The sequence below is a fragment of the Hemitrygon akajei genome, chromosome 8 (genome assembly GCF_048418815.1).
Source record: "Hemitrygon akajei chromosome 8, sHemAka1.3, whole genome shotgun sequence".
In the NCBI taxonomy this organism is placed as follows: domain Eukaryota; kingdom Metazoa; phylum Chordata; class Chondrichthyes; order Myliobatiformes; family Dasyatidae; genus Hemitrygon; species Hemitrygon akajei.
Genome location: NC_133131.1, coordinates 136695432 through 136717476, shown reverse-complemented (window position 1 = coordinate 136717476; position 22045 = coordinate 136695432). Strand labels below are relative to the sequence as shown.

The 22045-nt window shown below is 38.4% G+C and overlaps 1 protein-coding gene across 1 annotated transcript in view; it reads left to right on the top strand.

Moving 5' to 3' along the window:
• LOC140732291 (patched domain-containing protein 3-like) overlaps positions 1-21206 on the top strand; it is a 32477-nt gene extending 11271 nt beyond the window's left edge. Inside the window, exons 2-4 of the mRNA XM_073054711.1 lie at positions 13961-14082; positions 14175-14320; positions 19462-21206. Coding sequence (XP_072910812.1) covers positions 13961-14082; positions 14175-14320; positions 19462-21023 — 1830 coding nt within the window. The 3' untranslated portion in view covers positions 21024-21206. The remainder of the gene's footprint in view (positions 1-13960; positions 14083-14174; positions 14321-19461) is intronic.
• The last annotated feature ends 839 nt before the right edge of the window (positions 21207-22045 follow it).

Genomic DNA, 22045 nt, shown 5'->3' with positions numbered 1-22045 from the left:
ACAAGAGGAGAGGCTGTACTTGATCTGATATTGGGAAATGAACCTGGTCAGGTGTCAGGTTTCTCAGTGGGAGAGCATTTTGGAGATAGTCATCACAATTCTATCTCCTTTACCATAGCATTGGAGGGGGATTGGAACAGACAAGTTAGTAAAGCGTTTAATTGAAGTAAGGGGAAATATGAAGCTATCAGGCAGGAACTTGGAAGCATTAATTGGGAACAGATATTCTCGGGGAAATGTACAGCAGAAATATGGCAAGTATTCAGGGGATATTTGTGTGGTGTTCTGCATGGGTATGTTCAAATGAGATAGGGAAAGGATGGTGGGGTATAGCAACCATGGTGCACAAAGGCTGTTGGAAATCTAGTCAAGAAGAAAAGAAAAGCTAATGAAAGGTTCAAAAAACTTAGTAATGATAGAGATCTAGAAAATTATAAGGCTGGCAGGAAGAAGTTTAAGAATGAAATGAGGGGACCCAGAAGGGGCCATGAGAAGGCTTTGGTGAGTAGAATTAAGGAAACCCCCAAGGCATTCTACAAGTATGCGAAGAGCAACAGGATAAGATGTGAGAGAATAGGACCAATCAAGTGTGACAGTGGAAAAATGTATGGAACCAGAGGAGGTAGCAGAGGTACTTAATGAGTACGTTGCTTCAGTATTCACTATGGAAAAGGACCTTGGTGATTATAGGGATGGCTTACAGCAGGACTGAAGAGCTTGAGCATGTAGATATTAAGAAAGAGGATGTGCTGGAGCTTTTGGAAAGCATCAAGTTGGTTAAGTCACCTGGACTAGACAAGATATACCCCAGGCTACTGCGGAAGGCGAGGGAGGAGATTGCTGAGCCTCTGGCGATGATCTTTGCATCATCATTGGGGATGGGAGAGGTTCCAGTGGATTGGAGGGTTGCCTTACTAGCCTGATTGATTTTTTTTTTCTGAGGATGTGACTAAACACATTGATGAAGGTACAGCAGTAGATGTAGTGTATATGGATTTCAGCAAGGCGTTTGATAAGGCTTATTGAGAAAGTAAGGAGGCATGGGATCCAAGGGGACATTGCTTTGTGGATCCAGAACTGGTTTGCCCACAGGAGGCAAAGAGTGGTTGTAGACGGGTCATATTCTGCATGGAGGTTGGTCACCAGTGGTGTGTCTCAGGGATTTGTTCTGGGACCTCTACTCTTTGTGATTTTTATAAATGACCTGGATGAGGAAGTGGAGGGATGGGTTAGTAAATTTGCTGATGACACAAAGGTTGGGGATGTTGTGGATAGTGTGGAGGGCTGTCAGAGGTTACAGCGGGAAATTGATAGGATGCAAAATTTGGCTGAGAAGTGGCAGATGGAATTCAACCCAAATGAGTGTGAGGTGGTTCATTTTGGTAGGTCAAATATGATGGCAGAATATAGCATTAATGGTAAGACTCTTGGCAGTGTGGAGGATCAGAGGGCTCTTGGGGTCTGAGTGCATAGAGCATTCAAAGCTGCTGTGCAGGTTGACTCTGTGGTTAAGAAGGCATACAGTGCATTGGCCTTCATCAATGGGATTGAGTTTAAGAGCCGAGAGGTAATGTTGCAGCTATGTAGGACCCTGTTCAGACCCAACTTGGAGTACTGTGCTCTGTTCTGGTTGCCTCACTACAGGAAGGACGTGGAAACCATAGAAAGGGTGCAGAGGAGATTTACAAGGATGTTCCTGGATTGGGGAGCATGCCTTGTGAGGATAGGTTGAGTGAACTCGGCCTTTTCTCTTTGGAGTGATGGAGGATGAGAGGTGACCAGATAGAGGTGTAAAAGATGATGAGAGGCATTGATCATGTGGATAGTCAGAGGCTTTTTTCCAGGGCTGAAATGGCTAGCATGAGAGGGCATAGTTTTAAGGTCCTTGGAAGAAGGTACAGAGGTCAGGGGTAAGATTTTTACGCAAAGAGTGGTGAGTGTGTGGAATGGGCTGTCCCCGGTGGTGATGGAGGCGGAAATGATAGGGTCTTTTAAGATACTCCTGGATAGGTACATGGAGATTAGAAAAATAGAGGGCTATGGGTAAGCCTAGGTAGTTCTAAGGTAAAGCACAGCTTTGTGGGCCGAAGGGCATGTATTGTGTTGTAGGTTTTCTGTGTTTCTAAAAGGTTCTCCTCACCTCAGTCTTATATGGCTTACTCATTATCTTTAGAGTTTATAAATGGCAAGGCAAAAGTTATGCCACGCAGGTTGCTAGTCAATGATCATCGCCGACAGGAAAGAATATAGTCACTTTATATTCAATAACATTATTATCACAGATTTCCTCCACCACCAACAACCTGAGGCTAAAAGCTTGGTTGGATGAGCTATGTGTCTCCAAGTGTTAGAAGCCCTGTCATCCCTAAGTATTTGCAGGATGCAAGTTAGGGCTGATTAAATGTTTTCTACTTGTCCAGATAGCTATCCCTATTAACTCTCAAGAACAACATTAAGGAAAAAAAAAGCCAATTTAATTGACCCCATCACCTATATTAAGCTTGTTTACAACAACACATTTTGGAAAGTGCACCACATTTACTATAGCAACAAACTATAGGTCTCAGCAACATGAGGAGCATTGGGGGAGTAAAAGATATGGGTGAGATCAAGACTGTATCAAGATTTCTTTCTCCACACAAATGCAGTAGACTCTGTTCCTGCATATTTCAGCATCTGCAGTCTCTTTTGTTTCCACTGTATTTACTTACCTGTACATAAAATTCATCTGATGAAACATTTCAGGTTGATGACCTGAGAGTTTTCACAGATGCTACAGAATCTTATGAGTATTTCCAGCATTTTCTGTTTCTATTTCCAACATAGAATAGATCAACTAATAATATTGTATCTGTGGGAAAGCATTAAATGTGCTTTAAAGTAGCTAAGTAAATGGTAGAATATTGATATACAGTAAAACCGAAAATGGATTTCAATGCAGACATATGAACGCCTAGGAAGGATTAAACAGAAAATAAAAGTAATGAAGGAAATAATGGGAATGAAGAGTTGAGAGAGGGCCAACAGGGTATTTAAAGGGGAGGTCACACCTGATGGTGATTAATGGAACACACACAAAATGCTGGAGGAACTCAGTAGGCCATGCAGCATTTATGGAAAAGAGTACAGTCAATGTTTTGGGCTGAGACCCTTCAGCAGGACTGGAGAAAAATAGATGAGGATAAATGCTGCCGGCCTGCTGAGTTCCTCCAGCATTTTGTGTTTGGTGTGGATTTCCAGCATCAGCAGATTTTCTCTTGTTTGTGAGGGTGATTAATGATTTTGTTTTGGAGAGATGACCAATGTAGTGGACAGTAGCAGTTGGATGAATTTCCAGATTGATAAAATCCTTTAAAATTTTAAGCACTGGGGTTGAGACAAGTGACTGAGCAACACTCTCTGTGTAAAAAAAACTTGCTGCTCTGGTCAATGTTATATCTTTTCACTCACACCTTTGTTACAGTGATGTTTGCGGTATCTCTATCTCTGACTCTGTTGCTATTGTTACGTACCCCATAACTGGGTGTCTTACCAGCAAAGATAGAAGTGTCCGTTGGAGTCTGGTACTATTTTCCAAACAGTGTTTATTAGTAAAATATACAAATCAATATCAACAATGCAAATATACAGATAATACACGTTAGCAATACTAAACCTAAAAGTGTGGGTATAATAATAATCAATAATAAACAAGCTCTATCGTTGTCTAGGGGATAATGAATATAAAGTTCAGTTCAGTTCAGTTCATACAGGCTGAGGTAGTTGTTGGTCAATGTGTTGTAATTGTTGGAGAGAGAGAGAGAGCGATCAAACAGTGACAGCCAGTCAAACCTTCCTTTACGTTCTTGATCCGTCGATGTGTTGTTGTGGCCATTCAGGTATGACCCCTCTGTCCTTTAGCTAGACCATTCTTCCATGGTGGACTCGTCACCCAGGCAAGGGTGGACACACACACAAGCCCCCATCGGCCTCGCTATAAACACTGTGAGTTAAAATTGACCGATCCTTCGTTCGATCTCCGATGCCCCACACTTTTCTCGTGGGTTCCAACACTTGAACAGTGCTCACTAGTGTGTCTCTTGGTGCGTCTCCTCGTGTGTCTGAGGGGTGTCTCCCCAGACCTCACTTTTATCCCTACTCACAGGGTCTCAGACGTCAATCAGTTTTGAATGGCTTAGCCCATCAAACCAGCCCACTCCGGCTGTCCACTGAGGAATTTTAATGAACAGAATAGTACCAAGTAAACAGCCCTCTCCGGAGCCGTGAGTCTTACAGGAGTCATAATATGGTCTCTCTCTCCCGGTGTTATCTCTCCCTTGTCTGAAGCAAATGTTCCAGTCCCAGTATGTTTTGTTCCATCTCTTTCTCTCTCATTAGCAGCCTGGCAACAGTAACGGTTTGTAATTCTCCCAGGGGAGGGGGACATGGGCAACCTTGCACCCTTCTGACCATCAGAGCTGTTCATCCTTTGTAACTCTATCCCTATCCATATCCCTATTCCCATCTCTGCCCTCCCTCCAAAGGCTGTTAGTTTATTTGTGATATTCTGTCAAAGAAGGAGCTGCTTCATATCTACCAGTACTTCTCTCCAGTAACATTGTTCACACAATAGCACCTTAATCTTATGCTACTGAGTTTTATATGTCTCTACTTTGGGAAAAAGACTGTGGCCATCCTCTTTATTTCTGGCCCTCATGATCTTATAGGTATCTATAAGGGCATTGCTCAGCCTCTTTCTCTCCAGGGAAAACAATTCCAGCCTAATCAGTCTCCCTTATAACTCAAGCCCTCTTGTAACAGCAATATTTTTGTAAATCTTTTCTGAAGACCCTCTAGCTTATTGACATTCCATAAGAATCTGTGTTGAAATATTCTGTTTACCTATAATCACAACTGATTTGGCTGAGAGGATAGATTTTTGATGGAGTGCAGTAAAACTTGGAATGCTTAGAAATGAAATAGTATTCCAACTATTGTGCACCATTGTTGAAATGTTTCTACAACCTATGGACATTCTTAAGTACTCTTCATCTCATATTCTTGATATTTGCTGCTTATTTATTTATGTAACTGACTAACTAACTAATTAATTATTATTATTATTATTATTTAATTTTTTGTTTGCACAGTTTATTGTATTTTGCACACTGGTTGAATGTCCAAGCTGTTGCTGTCTTTTATTGATTCTATTATGGTTATTATTCTATTATGAATTTATTGAGTATGCCTGCAATAAAGTAAATCTCAGGGTTGTATATGATGACATGTATTTTGATAATAAATTTACTTTGAATTTTTAATTTTTGAACTTTGATGATACATTTTCATTTGGATAATATTTCTGTCAAAGTGCTTCAAAAGCATAATTGTGTTACGTACCCGTGACACGTGACAGTGGTACCCTTGTCACGTGACTGGGGTTGAAGTTATACTGGACATGAGGTAATGGTTTTGTGATGGTGGAGTGATGTCATTTTCCTGCCAGTAGAGGTCATGTGACAGGTTTTTTCTACAGGGTATAAAAGGAAGACCCACCTTGTCAGGTGGGGCAGTTCGTGGCGGAATTTGCTAAGATGACTTCATGTCACTGCGTGATTTAATGTGATGACGCAGTTTAGTTAAAAATGAAGTTTTATATAATGCCTAAAGTTTAAAAGGTCACTGCCAACGGTTTCTTTGCTGATGGAGAGTGAACAAAAGTTTGGAAGGTAAAGATCGAGGAGAATCGATTTTCGAAGGTGGAAAAGTTCGACCTTGTTTGATCCTCATTCGGAAGGATTTCGTTTACTATTCTCGTGTTAGTCTCCGCTGGAAATAGCGGGAGATTGAGAATAGTGTGGAAGGAAGGTCAGTACCTTTTAAGCCGTTATATTTAATAAAATTCTTCGTGGGAAAGTTCGACGCCGGGGAATCGAAGGACATCGACGTGGAAGAGAATTTACATCGCTTTAAAAAGTCTCTCCTTTTAAAAGTACTGTGAGCTTTTGAACTTTCGGCATATCGTTCTAAAGAACTGTTTTTTCCTAATACCGCTTTAAAGACTGTTTGGGACTGCAAAGCTATTAAGAACTGTGAATGTGTCGCACAGCAGCTGTTTTCCGGTTACGTTTGGGTTTGTTTACTTTTGAGGGGGTTTGTTTCAGTGTTTAATAAACATGTTATTTGTTGTTGAACCTTTGCCTAGCTCATCTATATTTATTGTTGCCTGAATACGTAACATTAATTATGGGGGCTACGTCCGGAATTGGATCGTTTTGAGTTTAAAATGCTTTTTGAATTTTGAATCGGTGTTTTGGTAACGGGGATTGCTCGATTTTTTTTTTGTTTGTTTGGCTTGTGAGTGGTATTCGGCAATGATGAATATTGATGAGTTTCTGGATTCGCCAGACGCGGATTTGTTAGCGACGGCGAAAAAAACTGAAGTATCTGAGATTGCTAAGAGATTGCAACTTAAAGGTATTTTGGCGACTACATCAAAAGCTGTAATACAGAGAAAGATCGCATCACATTTTGTGGCTTCGGGTGGTTTTGATGAATCGATTTTAGAATCGTTTCCAATAAGTAATCTGGAGATGCAGTTGCAAATTGAACAAATGAAGTTGGAACAAAGTAAAGCAGAGTTGGAGCGTTATAAATTGGAATCTGACCAGAAAAAGAGAGAGTTTAAATATGCAATGGAGAATTTAAGGTCTGAGAATCAGTCTTCTGATTCTAGAAAACCGTTTGTTGCTAGCCAAGAAATTAAATTGGTCCCTCCATTTAGTGAAACAGAAGTGGAAAGATATTTTCAACATTTTGAAACTATTGCTCGGATGTCAGAGTGGCAGAAAGATAAATGGTCAGTGTTGTTACAGAGTGTGATTAAAGGCAAGGCACAACAGGTTTACACAGCTTTAACTGCTGCGCAAGCATTAGATTATGATATTGTGAAAACGAATATTCTCAAAGCATACGAATTAGTCCCAGAAGCTTATAGGGAAAGATTCAGGAGTTTGAAAAAGTCTGTGGAAAAGACTTATGTGGAATTTGCCTATGATAAAGCTATGTGTTTTGAGAGATGGGTTTCTTCTAAAAATGTAAGTGAGGACTATGATACATTGAGAGAGCTGATTTTGATGGAGGAATTTAAAAGAAGCATTCCTGTTGAAGTAAGGACCTACTTAAATGAAAGGGATACTGATAAATTGCAGGACTGTGCTAGATTAGCTGATGAGTATGTTTTAATCCATAAGAATAAATTTCCTCAGGGTAGAATGTTTAAGAGGAAAAATAATATGGAGACTCCAGGTAAATCAGAAATTAAATCAGAGGTTAATGAGAGAGGTAAGGAGGAAGGAAAACCTGTGAAGGAAAGACAGTTTGGTCTTATTTGTAACTATTGTAAGAAGCCTGGCCATGTAATAGCTAACTGTTTCAAATTGAAAAAGAAAGAGAAGGAAGCAGTTCCAGATGCTTGTGTGCAACATACTGAAGCACCTGTAAAGTTACAGGGTTTGGTAAACACAAATGAGGATTTGTTAGAGTCTGACAAAGTTAGAAAGGGATATGATTACTTTATAACTGAAGGGTTTGTATCCTTGAAAGAAGGATCTACTCTGGTGCCAATAAAAATTCTTAGGGATACTGGAGCTTCTCAATCACTGATGTTAGATAGTGTGTTGAAGTTTAATGAAGAGAGTGATACTGGTGAGGTAAATTACATAAGAGGTGTTGGAAGTGATTTTATGCCTGTACATTTACATGAAGTAAATTTAAAGTCAGGGTTAGTTACAGGATTTGTTAAAGTAGGATTACAGCTTACCTGTGAAGGGTATTTCTTTATTGTTAGGTAATGACTTGGCAGGTGGACAAGTTTTTCCTGAAGTGAATTTGACAATGGAGTCAGAGGAACCAGAGATGAATTCTAACACAGATTCTTCCTGTGTTGTGATTAGAGCGATGGCTAAAAAAATTGATGTGCAGAATGAGGTTGTTACTCATGACTGTTCAACTCAGGATTCGAGTTTTGAGGATGTGTCAGAGACTTTCTTACCTTCGTTGTTTGAACAAGATTCTGGGAGTAAGTCTGACTATGAAGATTTATCTCTGTCTCGGAAGGAGATGATAGCAGAGCAGAATAGAGATCCTGAGATTATAAAATTAAGGGAACAAGCTTTACTAGGTAGTGAAATTGAGAAGGTGTCAGTAGGATATTATTTGGAAAAAGGAGTGTTGATGAGGAAGTGGAGGTCGCCTACAATTCCTGCAAGTGAGGAATGGAATGTTGTTTATCAGGTAGTTGTTCCTAAAGTTTATCGGAATGAGATTTTGACTTTAGCTCATAGTGTGCCTTTAGGTGGACATCAAGGGGTAAGGAAAACTGTGGACAAGATTTTAAAACATTTTTACTGGCCTGGTTTAAGAAAAGATGTGGCGATGTTTTGTAAGACGTGCCATACTTGTCAAATTGTGGGTAAACCAAATCAGGTTACACCAGTAGCTCCATTACAACCTATTCCAGCATTCGGTGAACCGTTTTCTAAAGTTATTGTAGATTGTGTTGGTCCATTACCAAAGACAAAAACTGGTTATCAGTATTTGTTGACTATCATGTGTACTTCATCTAGGTTTCCAGAGGCAGTACCACTTAGGAATATAAAAGCTAAAACTGTGACGAAGGCTCTTATAAAATTCTTTACTTATTTTGGATTGCCTAAGGAAATACAAACTGATCAAGGTAGTAATTTTATGTCTGGATTGTTTCAACAGATAGTTTATAAATTGGGAGCTAAGCAAATCACTTCGTCTGCATACCATCCAGAATCGCAAGGTGCCTTGGAGAGGTTTCATTCTACTCTCAAGAATATGATTAGGACATATTGTGTGGAAAATGAAAGTGACTGGGATGAGAGTATAAGCTTACTTTTATTTGCAGTAAGGGAATCGGTACAGGAATCTTTAGGTTTTAGTCCATTTGAACTTGTGTTTGGACATAGAGTTAGAGGACCTTTAGCTTTATTGAAGGAACAGTGGATTAGTAAGGAAGTGCATACTAATTTGTTGGACTATGTTTTGAAATTTAAGGACAGGTTACATAAAGCTTGTAGTTTAGCCAAGGAAAATTTAAAGTTGGCTCAGGAGAAAATGAAAACTTGGTATGATAAGGAAGCTAGGATGAGGATGTTTAAGCCTGGAGATAAGGTGTTGGTTCTTTTCCCAGTGCAGACAAATCCTTTACAAGCTAGATTTCATGGGCCTTATGAAATTGTGTCTAGAATCAATGATGTGGATTACGTAATAAAAACTCCAGATCGCAGAAGGTCAACACAACTTTGCCACATAAATATGATTAAACCATATTTTGAGAAACAATCTGATACTGTGACTGTTGTGGTTAGTGAGAATGAGTTTGATTTAACTGGGAACATGATAGATGATTCATCTGACTTTCATTCTAAATCTAACATTGTTTCTGTTAGGTTACCTAATTCGACCATTTTGGAAAATATGGATGAGAAATTAGCACATTTACAGCTAGAGCAGAAACAACAGATGAAGGAATTGATTTTTAAGTATAAGGATTTGTTTCCAGATGTTCCAAGAAGGACTACTATAGCTTCACATGATGTAGATGTTGGAGATGCCAAACCTATTAAACAACATCCATATAGGATGAACATGGAAAAATGTGAACTTGCTGAGAAGGAAATTGAATACATGTTAGAGAATGATATTATTAGACATTCTAACTCGAATTGGAGTTCGCCATGTGTTATGGTGCCAAAACCTGATGGTAGTATTAGGTTTTGTACGGACTATAGGAAGGTGAATGCTGTAACGAAAACAGATGCATATCCAATTCCTAGAGTAGATGATTGTGTAGATTAAGTTGGGAAAGCAAAGTTCCTTACAAAGATTGATTTATTGAAAGGGTATTGGTGTGTTCCATTAACGGACAGAGGTAGAGAGATTTCTGCATTTGTAACTCCATCTGGGTTATATGAGTATAATGTTCTTCCATTTGGGATGAAGAATGCCCCAGGTACTTTCCAGAGGATGATTAATTCTGTGATTCAGGGATTGAAAGATACTGATGCTTATATTGATGATTTAGTGACAGGAAATGATACGTGGGAAGCACACATTATTGCGGTGGAGAAATTGTTTGAAAAGCTTTCAAAAGCTAACTTGACTATTAATTTAGCCAAGAGTGAATTTGGACATGCCACTGTGACTTACCTTGGTTATGTTGTGGGTCAAGGTAAGGTAGCTCCTGTTCAGGCAAAAGTTCAGGCAATTTTAGAGATTCCCACTCCGACGGGGAAAAAAACTCTCAGAAGATTTTTGGGAATGGTAGGATATTATAGAAAATTTTGTAAGAATTTTGCTAATGTTGCCCTTCCATTAACTAATCTTCTGCAGAAGAATGTAAAGTTTGTGTGGACAGTGCCTTGTCAGGAAGCATTTGAAAAATTGAAAACAATGATATGTCAACAACCTGTGCTTAAGGCACCTGACTTTGAAAAACCTTTTTCATTAGCTGTAGATGCTAGTGATGAAGCTGCGGGAGCAGTATTGATGCAAAGGAATGAGGGTGATGAGGTTGATCATCCAGTAGCTTACTTTTCTAAGAAATTTAATAAGCATCAAAGAAACTATTCAACAATAGAGAAAGAATTGTTATCTCTTGTTTTGGCTTTAGAATATTTTGAGGTATATGTTGGTACAACTCAAAAACCACTTATTGTTTACACTGATCATAATCCGTTAGTTTTTCTGAGTAAGATGAAAAACAAAAACAGAAGATTGTTAAATTGGAGTTTGATGTTACAAGAGTACAATATTGTGATAACTCATATTAAAGGTAGAGATAATGTGGTTGCTGATTGTCTATCTCGATGTTGAATGTACAATGTAATATTTTTTTTTTGGAGTGGTTTTTTTTTTGTAACACTCCTACTGTATTGTATATTGTGTATGTTATATAATTTATACATTTGTTTTTCTTGTAAGTGATTGTTAAAATTTTTGTTCTTGTCAGACCAAAAATGTTTTTTTTGGAGGGAGGTGTTACGTACCCGTGACACGTGACAGTGGTACCCTTGTCACGTGACTGGGGTTGAAGTTATACTGGACATGAGGTAATGGTTTTGTGATGGTGGAGTGATGTCATTTTCCCGCCAGTAGAGGTCATGTGACAGGTTTTTTCTACAGGGTATAAAAGGAAGACCCACCTTGTCAGGTGGGGCAGTTCGTGGCGGAATTTGCTAAGATGACTTCATGTCACTGCGTGATTTAATGTGATGACGCAGTTTAGTTAAAAATGAAGTTTTATATAATGCCTAAAGTTTAAAAGGTCACTGCCAACGGTTTCTTTGCTGATGGAGAGTGAACAAAAGTTTGGAAGGTAAAGATCGAGGAGAATCGATTTTCGAAGGTGGAAAAGTTCGACCTTGTTTGATCCTCATTCGGAAGGATTTCATTTACTATTCTCGTGTTAGTCTCCGCTGGAAATAGCGGGAGATTGAGAATAGTGTGGAAGGAAGGTCAGTACCTTTTAAGCCGTTATATTTAATAAAATTCTTCGTGGGAAAGTTCGACGCCGGGGAATCGAAGGACATCGACGTGGAAGAGAATTTACATCGCTTTAAAAAGTCTCTCCTTTTAAAAGTACTGTGAGCTTTTGAACTTTCGGCATATCGTTCTAAAGAACTGTTTTTTCCTAATACCGCTTTAAAGACTGTTTGGGACTGCAAAGCTATTAAGAACTGTGAATGTGTCGCACAGCAGCTGTTTTCCGGTTACGTTTGGGTTTGTTTACTTTTGAGGGGGTTTGTTTCAGTGTTTAATAAACATGTTATTTGTTGTTGAACCTTTGCCTAGCTCATCTATATTTATTGTTGCCTGAATACGTAACAATTGAAAGTGGCTGCTAAAACTAAAAATAGAAACATTAGGTGATATGCCTACAATTTTGGTCAGTAGCAGCTCAACCCATATCAAGTTCGCCGATGACATGGCCGTGGTGGGTCTCATCAGCAAGAACGACGAGTCAGCATACAGAGAGAAGGTGCAGCGGCTAATGGACTGGTGCAGAGCCAACAACCTGTCTCTGAATGTGAACAAAACAAAAGACTTCAGGAGGGCACGGAGCAACCACTCTCCGCTGAACATCGACAGCTCCTTGGTAGAGATTGTTAAGAGCACCAAATTTCTTGGTGTTCGCCTCATGGAAAATCTCACCTGATCCCTCAACACCAGCTCCATAGTAAAGAAAGCCCAGCAGTGTTTCTATTTTCTAAGAAGGCTGAGGAAAGTCTATCTCCCAGCCCCCCATCCTCACCACATTCTACAGAGGTTGTATTAAGAGCATCCTGAGCAGCTGCATCACTGCCTGGTTTGGAAATTGCACCATCTTGGATCGCAAGACCCTGCAGTGGATAGTGAGGTCAGCTCAGAAGATCATCAGGGTCTCTCTTCTCGCCATTACAGACATTTACACCGCATGCTGCATCCGCAAAGCAAACAGCATTATGAAGGACACCATGCACCCTTCATACAAACTCTACTCCCTCCTGCCATCTGGGAAAAGGCACCGAAGCATTCGGACTCTCACGACCAGACTTTGTAACAGTTTCTCCCCCCAAGCTATCAGACTCCCCAATACCCAGAGTCTGGACTGACACCAACTTACTGCCCTCTACTGTGTCTATTGTCTTGTTTATTATTTATTGTAATACCTGTACTGTTTTGTGCACTTTATGCAGTCCTGGGTAGGTCTGTAGTCTAGTGTAGTTTTTTTCTGTGTTGTTTTTATGTAGTTCAGTGTAGTTTTGTGTTGTTTCATGTAGCGCCATGGTCCTGAAAAAGTCTCGTTTTTACTGTGTACTGTACCAGCAGTTATAATCGAAATGACAATAGAAAGTGACTTGACTTGAGAAGAATGTGGACAGATTAGGATTTCAATGGTTTTTCCAGGGCAGAGTTTCCAAGATATATATTTTGAAAATCAAGAAGAAGGGATCTTTGATCTAAATTATTAGAGTCCTCTGGTTTAAGATGAAGCTACTGAAGATGTGCAAAAGCTTACTGGTAGTTCAAAAGCAAAAGAATCTAGAAGAAAGGGTCTTAGTACGAAGTTTGGACAACTTAAATTCTGGCCCAGATAGACTGGGAGCTTCTCTCTGTGATGCTAGGGCTTGAGAATGCCCCCGGCTGCTGTGCTTTGTGTCTTTAAACTTTGCAGCAATTTGCCCCACTAATATGATGAACTGAATACTGATGCTTTGGGCCTACTTTGGGTTACTCTGGGGATTTGTATCTAAGGACTCAATATGGGTTGGAATGCTATTGTTGTTGCTCACTTCTGTTGTCCATATGATTTGATTTGTGTTTTTTTTCTCTTTCTCTGGGGGCACTGGGGTGGGGAGATTGTTTTTTTTTTAAAAATTGGATTCTTTCGGGTTCCTTGCTTTGCGACTGCCTGTAAGCAAACAAATCTCAACGTTATATAATTTATACACTCTTTGATAATGAATGCACTTTGAAACTTTGAAAACATCATCTTTTTCTCTTTCCACAGATGCTGCCTGACCTGCTGTGACTTTGCAGCATTTATTATTTTTATCCCAAACCTTCTTTTTGTACCTTTGTTTATACTGAAAAAAAACTTTATTTATATCAATGTATGCCACACCCCCCTTTTAACTTAAACAAGTTAGAAAATCTAGATTTCAGACCATGGGTCTTAGTCAACAAAGGCACATGAGCTGTAGTTTAGTTTTTTGGGATTGCTCACAAAAACATGGGTATCACAATGCTACATGACTAATTTTAAGCTTTTAGTATTTTATTTTTACTAAAATGAAGTATTTTGTAAAAAGTCAGCTCTTAAGTGTTAGTGTCCTGGAGAAATACTTTGTATCTCTTTGCAACTGCTGATTATTATGTTTATACTATGTGTAATTTTTTTGAATTACAGATTTCATATTTCAGTTCCAGATCGAGACAAGATGAATTTGAAGGAAATGCCAAAATAATAATTCCACTTTTTTCGGTTACTTACTTCCTTACAATAACATTTTCTATCGTATCCTGTATGAGGTAAAAAGTTTTTTTGTGACTTCGATGTATTAAATTATTGTAAGTAGTACAAGGTTATCATAAGTTACAGAAGTTACTTCATTTACTTTCAGACTTGACTGTGTGAGGAATAAGGTCTGGGTTGCTGCTCTGGGAGTCTTATCAACTGGATTGGCCGTACTAACAGGCTTTGGACTACTGGTATATTGTAAGGTGTCGTTTGCCATCAATACTGCCAATGCACCTTTTCTGATTCTAGGTCAGGTCTTTTTATTATTATCATTTTCAAAATTAGATTGAAATAGCTAATATAAAGCTTTTGAAATATGCAAATAAGAAGGCCCAAGGATAATATTCACATAAAAATATAGCTTCACAATGATTGATTATTGTGATAAGAATGCCTAGCTTTAATATTACTATAATTAATTATTGAAAATGTATGAGACAAGAGGAGGCAATTATATAAAAAAGCCTTACCCATCTTGTATAGCATTTGATGTCTAATCTTGTGAGCCACTGCTCTTCAAGTAAGCACACAGGTATATGTAAATATGTTGGGGGTTCTTACTCTAACCTTACAGGTGGTGTCTAAGCCCTACTATCTTCTGAGTGAAAGTTTTTGTCTAATCTTTAATCCTTTCAATTACTTTAAATCTATGTCACTTTGTCTGTTCATGTTTCCTTGTGACATAGAAAGTGCACATTCACCCCATCAATTTCATGCCAGGTCCCAATGTAATCTAGTTATTTGCATTCCCCTTTTTTATTTCCCCTATCCCAGGGGGTTCCCAACCTGGGGTCCATGGACCCCTCAGTTAAAGGTAGGATCCATAGCATAAAAATGGGTAGGAACTCCTGCTGTAACCTAATCCCTCACACTTATTTAAGACTCCTTCCCCATCCCATTCTTTCAATTCAACTGTCCACCAACACTTAGACTATTTTACAATTGTCAGCTAACCTAACAACCAGCTCGTCTTTGAGAAAAGAAATGCTTACCTGAAGGAACAACACACACAAAATGCTGGCGGAACACAGCAGGCCAGGCAGCATCTATAGGAAGAAGCACTGTCGACGTTTTGGGCTGAGACCTTCCTGATGAATAGGAATCTTGGCTATGATAGAGGGTCTTAATAGGGAGAGGGCAAACTAGAACTTGGGTAATAAGGTGGAGCAGGTGACTGAGGTGACCATGGGAACAGTGACCGTAGTTCTATTATTTTTAAACCAGTTATGGAAAAGGACGAAACTAATCCACAGGCTCAAGTACTAAATTAGTGCTAGGTGAATTTCAACAGTATGGGACAGGAGCCTGCAAAGGTAGATAGGTGTGGGTTGCTTGCAGGTAAAAGAATCATAGAGAAGTGGGAGGCTTTCAAAGTTGAGATAGGAAGAGCTCGAGATCTGGCTGTTCCTATTAGAATAAAGGACAAGGCATATAGGAGTAGGGAATGCTGGACGGCGAGGAATATGGAGGCCCTGGTCAAGGAAAAGAAGGAGGCATTGGTCAGGTACAAACAGCTGCAAACAAGCAAATCCCTGGAGAAGTATAGGGGTTGCACTCATGAAGGAAATCAGATGAGCAAAAAGGGGCATGAGATAGCTCTGGCAGAGAAGATGAAGAAAAATTCAAAAATATTTTATATATCAAGGGGAAAAGATTAACTAAAGAGAGAATAGGGGCCCTCAAAAACCATTGGGAACATGGAGCCACAGGAGATGGACAAGATCCTTAATAAGTATTTCTCCTCTGCAGAAAGACATTAAAATTTTGGAAGTAGGAAAAGTAGATGGGAAGGTACAGGGACTGGTCTGCATTAGAGGAGGTGCGGGATGTTTTTAAAGGTATGAAGGCGAACAAATTTTCAGAGCCTGATCAGATATATCCAAGAACACTGTGGAAGGCTAAAGAAGAAATTGCATGAGTCCTAGCTGAGATATTTACATCATCATTAGGCACAGGCATTGGAATTAGAAGGTGGCAAAGAAAAACATGGGAACTATGGACCAGTAAGTTTAGTATTTGTGGTAAGTAAGTAACTGGAGAGGAATCTGAGTTTACAGAGTCCTTTTTTTTAATCCTGTCCAGCCCTCTTTTTATCCGGGGATTTCTAATTTGGCAGTCCCTCACTTTTATGGAAGCTTGCCCTGAATCTTTTCATCAAATACCCTGAGGTGCAACAACTTTGGTGTAATCTCCAGTCCATTCTTTATAAAACACTTCAGACCAGTAAAACTGGCATTGCCCTAAATTAGAATCTTTTCTTTGTTCTTTCTTTAACCATGCTAAATTTAACTGAATTAGTCTGCAATACAAAAATAACACTTTCACACTGGTACTCCTTCCAGCTTCATTCCCTAACTCCTAAATTCTTTATCATGTGAAATTTGCTACATATGGACTAAGAAAATTCTCTTGAATTCCTTTAAGGAATTCCCCAGATCTATTAAACTGACTTTACCCTAGTGAATTTTCAGGTGATTGAGATCTTAATTAGTGCCTTTGCAAGATTCATATATTTGCTTGTCTACCTCCACCAGACTTATTATTGAATTTATTTAAAACTTACATCTGCCACACAACAAGGGAGTAAAAATCTTTGCATTATGACTGAATTGCAATGTACAGACATATGAATTTGTAAGTCTATGGCTTGTAGAAAGAAACTGTCCCATAGCCTGTCGGCCCTGCTTTAATGCTACAGTACTGTTAGCCAGATGGAAGCAGCTGAAGCAATTTATGATTGGGGTGACCGGTGATCTTCCAGGCCATCTTTACGTACCTGCTGCTGTAGATGTCCTCAATGGAGGGAAGTTCACATCCACAGATGTGCTGGGCTGTTCATACCACAATCTGCAGTGCCTAGCGATCAAGGTTGGTACAGTTTCTGTACCAAGTCAGGATGCTCTTAATGGTGCCTCTATAAAATATTGCTGTTAATGTTAATGGTGTCTTGAGGGTTTAAGGGCTCATGCCGAACATCTTCAGTCGCCTGAGGTGGAAGAGACACTGTTGTGATGAATGCTGTTTTCCTGAGGCAGTGCCTCCAGTAAGTACTCCCACTGATGGGGATGGATGTACCCATGATGTATTGTACAAAATCACTGCTCTCTGCAGCCAGTCAGGATACTTCAAAGACGTTTGTTAGAGTGTTCAGTGATGTGTTGAATCTCCTTAACCTCCTAAAAAAGTAAAGATGCTGGGGCATTTTCCTTATGATTGTATTTAGGTGGTGGGCCCAGGATACGTGGTGTATTAAAAGAAGAGGTAATTTGGGAACATATAGTTGGTTATGTTCCCAAGCATTTGGTACCCATGCTTCCTCACTGTTAAAGGTTGCGGGCTTGGGAGGTTCTGTTGGGATTCTCTGAGTAAAAAAACTAAAGTGCATTTTGTAGATGGTACAGGATATAGCCACTATGTACAAGTGGAGAGAATGTTTGGGGTATTGGTGGGGTGCCAATACAAAGTGATTTGTTTTGTATTCAATAATGTTGACCTGCTTGTGTGTTGTTGGCAAAACACTTATCCAGATAAGTGGAGAATAGTACATGAAACATTTTACTTGTGCCTTGCTGATGTGGAAAGACCTTATGGTGCAGGAGGTTAGGTACTCGCTTATTATATGACCTGCTCAGGTCTCTTTCATCTTGTCAAGTATCTATTTCTCTACCTCTGTCCCATTATTGAATTGGCATCCCAGCCTCCCTTCTTGAATATGTTCACTGATTTTCTTATCTGTTCTTTGGTACTATCCTTCTCTCCTTCAAATGCCCTATTATTACCCCTTACACAAAAATCAACCCCTTCATCATAGCAAACTGCTGCTTCATCTCCAGACTCACTTTCATTGCAAGCCTTTGAATACTGTATGTTGGATTTTTCAGATTCATGCCTTCTAACAGAATAACCAGCTTTTCTTCATCATTCAGTGGCTTGTTGGTCAGCTCCAAAATTAATCATCCCATCACTGATGGTTATGCCTGAGTTGCCAAGGCAATGTCTAGAATTCTCTCTAAGCCTCTCTGCATATGTGCCCTCCAAACACCCAACTTCTTGACCAAACTTTTAATTACCTATCTTTATATAACTTATGTCATTATACATATAATAATACTATGGAACTTTATTTAGCTACAGTGGAAATTCTATAAAAATTGAAGTTTTTGTTGTATTCTGTTCATTTATTAATGTCTTGTTTTATGTCAAGCATTCTTCAGTAAAAATGTGTCACAAGCTCTTAATGTCATCATTTCAATTGCCAAGCCTAGATCCTTTACACAAGTGATGAACAGTTTATCACCACGAGAAATGAAATATTACTTTCCAATCTGAGTAACTACCCTTAATTGCTTTTTGCCTTTTCTGTTGTCTAGTGAGCTTGCTACTTGATATCTGATCCTACAGAATAAACCTTCAACATATTTCATCAAAAGCCATTGGAAAATCAGTTTATTTTTGAAGTGTTCATAAAAAATATTGCTGTTAACGTTTTGTTTTTTTAATTTCAAGCAATTTTTTGTATTCTAATATTTGATGTATTTAGAAGAATACAAAAAAAATGAATGGCAGCCCAAGAATGTAACCTAATGAAGATGCTAAAGATGCACATTAGACATGCTGTTCAGATTCCTATTCTCTAATTTCTGCTGCACCAAAGAAAACATTACCTTATCCATCACATCTCTGAAATTGGCAAACTACGAGTAGTTAAAAAAGGGGAAGAAAACAACTGCCAAATGCATTATATTTTAAGAACCTTTTAGGAGGGGTGAGCAATTGTAAAGTTAAACAGAAGGGAGGAGCTTCATAAAAGATGTACTGAAATCACATTGAGAGCAATAGAAGTTTTATTAAAAGGGTTTTTAAAATTTGATTTCAAAGTGCATTATAGTCAGTGAATACTTGAAATGTATTCACTTTTGTAGGAAGTATGGAAATGCAAGATCATGTAAGAAATACCTTAAAATGTTGCAATTCACTGTGATTTTTGTTTCTTTAACTCTGTTGAGTGAGGAATGATTGTTGGTCAGGACATTAGAGATAACTTTTTTGCATCTCCAAGTCTGAGAGGGCTTGTCAATAGCTCAATTTAAAACCTTGTCTGAAAGAAGTTAACTTTGCACGGTATATCTGAAAATGCTGGGAGAGGAAAGGGGGATATAAAAGGAATGAAAAGGGAAGAATCAAAAGAATACAATACAGATGGAGAGACTAATAAAAAAAAGGTAGACGAGAATCAAATATAGGAAATATAGAAATTTGTAGACAATATCAAAGAGCTGGAGAACATTTGTGATCATTATGTATAGTTTTTAAATCATGTAAAGATTGCAATTAAGTTTCAGCTTTAACATAAAAGCTGATTTAGCACTATTCATGATTTTAATCTGCAGGTATTGGTGTAGACAATATGTTCATTATGCTTGCAAGCTGGGAGAAAACTAATGTCAACGACAGTGTTGAAGAACGTGCGAGTGGAGCCTATTCTGATGCAGCCACCTCCATTACGATCACTACTTTGACTGACATTTTGGCTTTTTATATTGGCATTATGACTCCTTTTCCATCTGTGCAATCATTCTGTGTTTACACTGGTACAACTGTTTTGCTCAGCTTTATTTACAACATTACATTTTTTGGAGCAATTCTCGTATTGAATGGGAAACGAGAAGCTGCGAACCGGCATTGGCTAACATTTAGAAAAGTTGAACGTGAGCATTTACCGGGTGAATCTAAATGTTATAGAATGTGCTGTGTTGGTGGGGCTTACAATGAAGAAACAAGTGCAGAGATAGAACATCCAGTTTCTCTCTTTATGAAAAATCGTTATGGTCCATTTCTTACAAATCGTTGGACCAAGGGAGTTGTGGTAGTCCTTTATCTAGGGTATTTGGCTGCCAGTTTTTATGGTTGTTTTAATCTCAAAGAAGGGATCGATATCAGAAACTTGGCCAGTGATTATTCATATGTGATTAAATTCTATGATGATGTAAGTAAGTATTTTTCCAAGTATGGACCACGTGTCATGGTTACTGTCACCCAACCTGTGAGTTACTGGGATTCAAACATACAGAAGGAAATTGAGAACTGTATGCATGCATTTGAAAATCTCTCCTATGTAGATGGTGATTACTCAGAGTCCTGGCTCCGTATCTACCTTGGAATTGCTAATAAAGTGTCAAATGTTTCCATAAGTAATGAACATGGATTTATGGAAAAGCTGGATACTTTTTTAAACATGGTCCACATATATAAGCAAGATATTGCTATTTCTGTTGACAAAAAAAATATTGAAGCTTCACGTTTTTTTATTCAAACTATTTACATCAATGATTCAATTGCTGAGAAAAACATGCTAATTGAGTTGAGGGATTTGGCAAAGGACTGTAGTGTTCCTTTACAAGTCTTTCATCCTGCATTTATCTACTTTGATCAATATCTTGTGATAATATCCACCACAATACAGAATATTGGTGTGGCTGCTGGTGCAATGCTGCTGATTGCCCTTTTGTTAATTCCTAATCCTATCTGTTCTATCTGGGTTACATTTGCTATTGCGTCAGTTTTAGTGGGTGTGGCTGGTTTTATGACTTTATGGGGTGTCAACTTAGATTCTATATCTATGATTAACTTAGTCATTTGCATTGGCTTTTCAGTGGACTTTACAGCTCATATTTCATATGCATTTGTTTCAAGTGAAAAAGAAACTGCCAATGAGCGATCTATTGATTCATTATATAGACTTGGCTATCCTATTATCCAAGGGGCTCTTTCAACTGTAATGGGTGTTATTACATTGTCTAGTGCAGCAAGTTACATATTTAGAACATTTTTTAAGATCATGTTCCTTGTCATAACTTTTGGTGCAATTCATGGAATTGTTTTAATGCCGGTTTTTATGACGTTTTTCAGGCGTAAAGCTGCAGCGAAACAGACTATAGATCCAAATCAGTAAAAAGAAAACCAGAACAAAACCATTTCAAAGCAGAAATGGTAAACAATTATCAGCTCATCCAACAGTACTTTAAATTAACAAGAGCCTTTTTCCCCACCTTGTCAAGTTTTATAGCCATATTCCAAAGACTGGCACTTTGCAAATAAGTGCCTTATAATTTTGGATTGAAATGATTATGTATAACTGCACCTTACCTAAGCAGGTGAGATTGTGCAGATGTCTGTGATGAATTACCTGTAGAGGCTTTTTCACACTGCATTAGCTAAAAATGGCAAATGACTTTCCATATGTGTATCAATCTTAGGATAGATATTTTGTATTTGTTAAAAAGATGCAATTTTCATTATAGTGCTTGCATTTTAATGGAATGAAAAGAATTAATAGAAAGTGCACAAAAACAGTGTTATGGTTAGCAATAGTATTGTTTGTGAGTTTTAAATCCTGCTATGGCAAGTCATGAAATTAAATTCAATATATCTGCCAATGGCCACAAAAAATGCTGGGGCATTTTAGATGGATATTGTTAAATGTTGGTGTTCTTGAACTGGTCCAGCAAATCATCTGATTGTGGGCAAAAAATATGGGTGATGATTTTTTCAATCTGAGTTGCTTCTGATGATTTTTTTAATCTGAGTTGCTTCTAATGATTTTTTTACATGGGTACTGTTACATGTGCATGGTAAAAATGTCATTATCCACAACCAAAGTTGTAATTGCATAAGCGTTTACATTTTTCTGATTTTTTTTCTTTGAATTATTCACCTGGGAAATAACTTATTTTCCTTCCCTTCTGGATATAAAAAAGTAAATACCTCACTGTAGCTAGACTACTCATTTGTTTCTTCCTGACCTCTTTTTGATTTTGGAATTATTTTTGTTCCCTGTGGATGCCACAAGGTAGCATAACTGATCATTAATACACTGGAGGCCATAAAGAAATAACTACAGAGGTCAAAACTAGAGTTACACGTGTGCTACAGGTCATATTGTAAGTTATATCTAAGGAATAGATTTACTTCCTT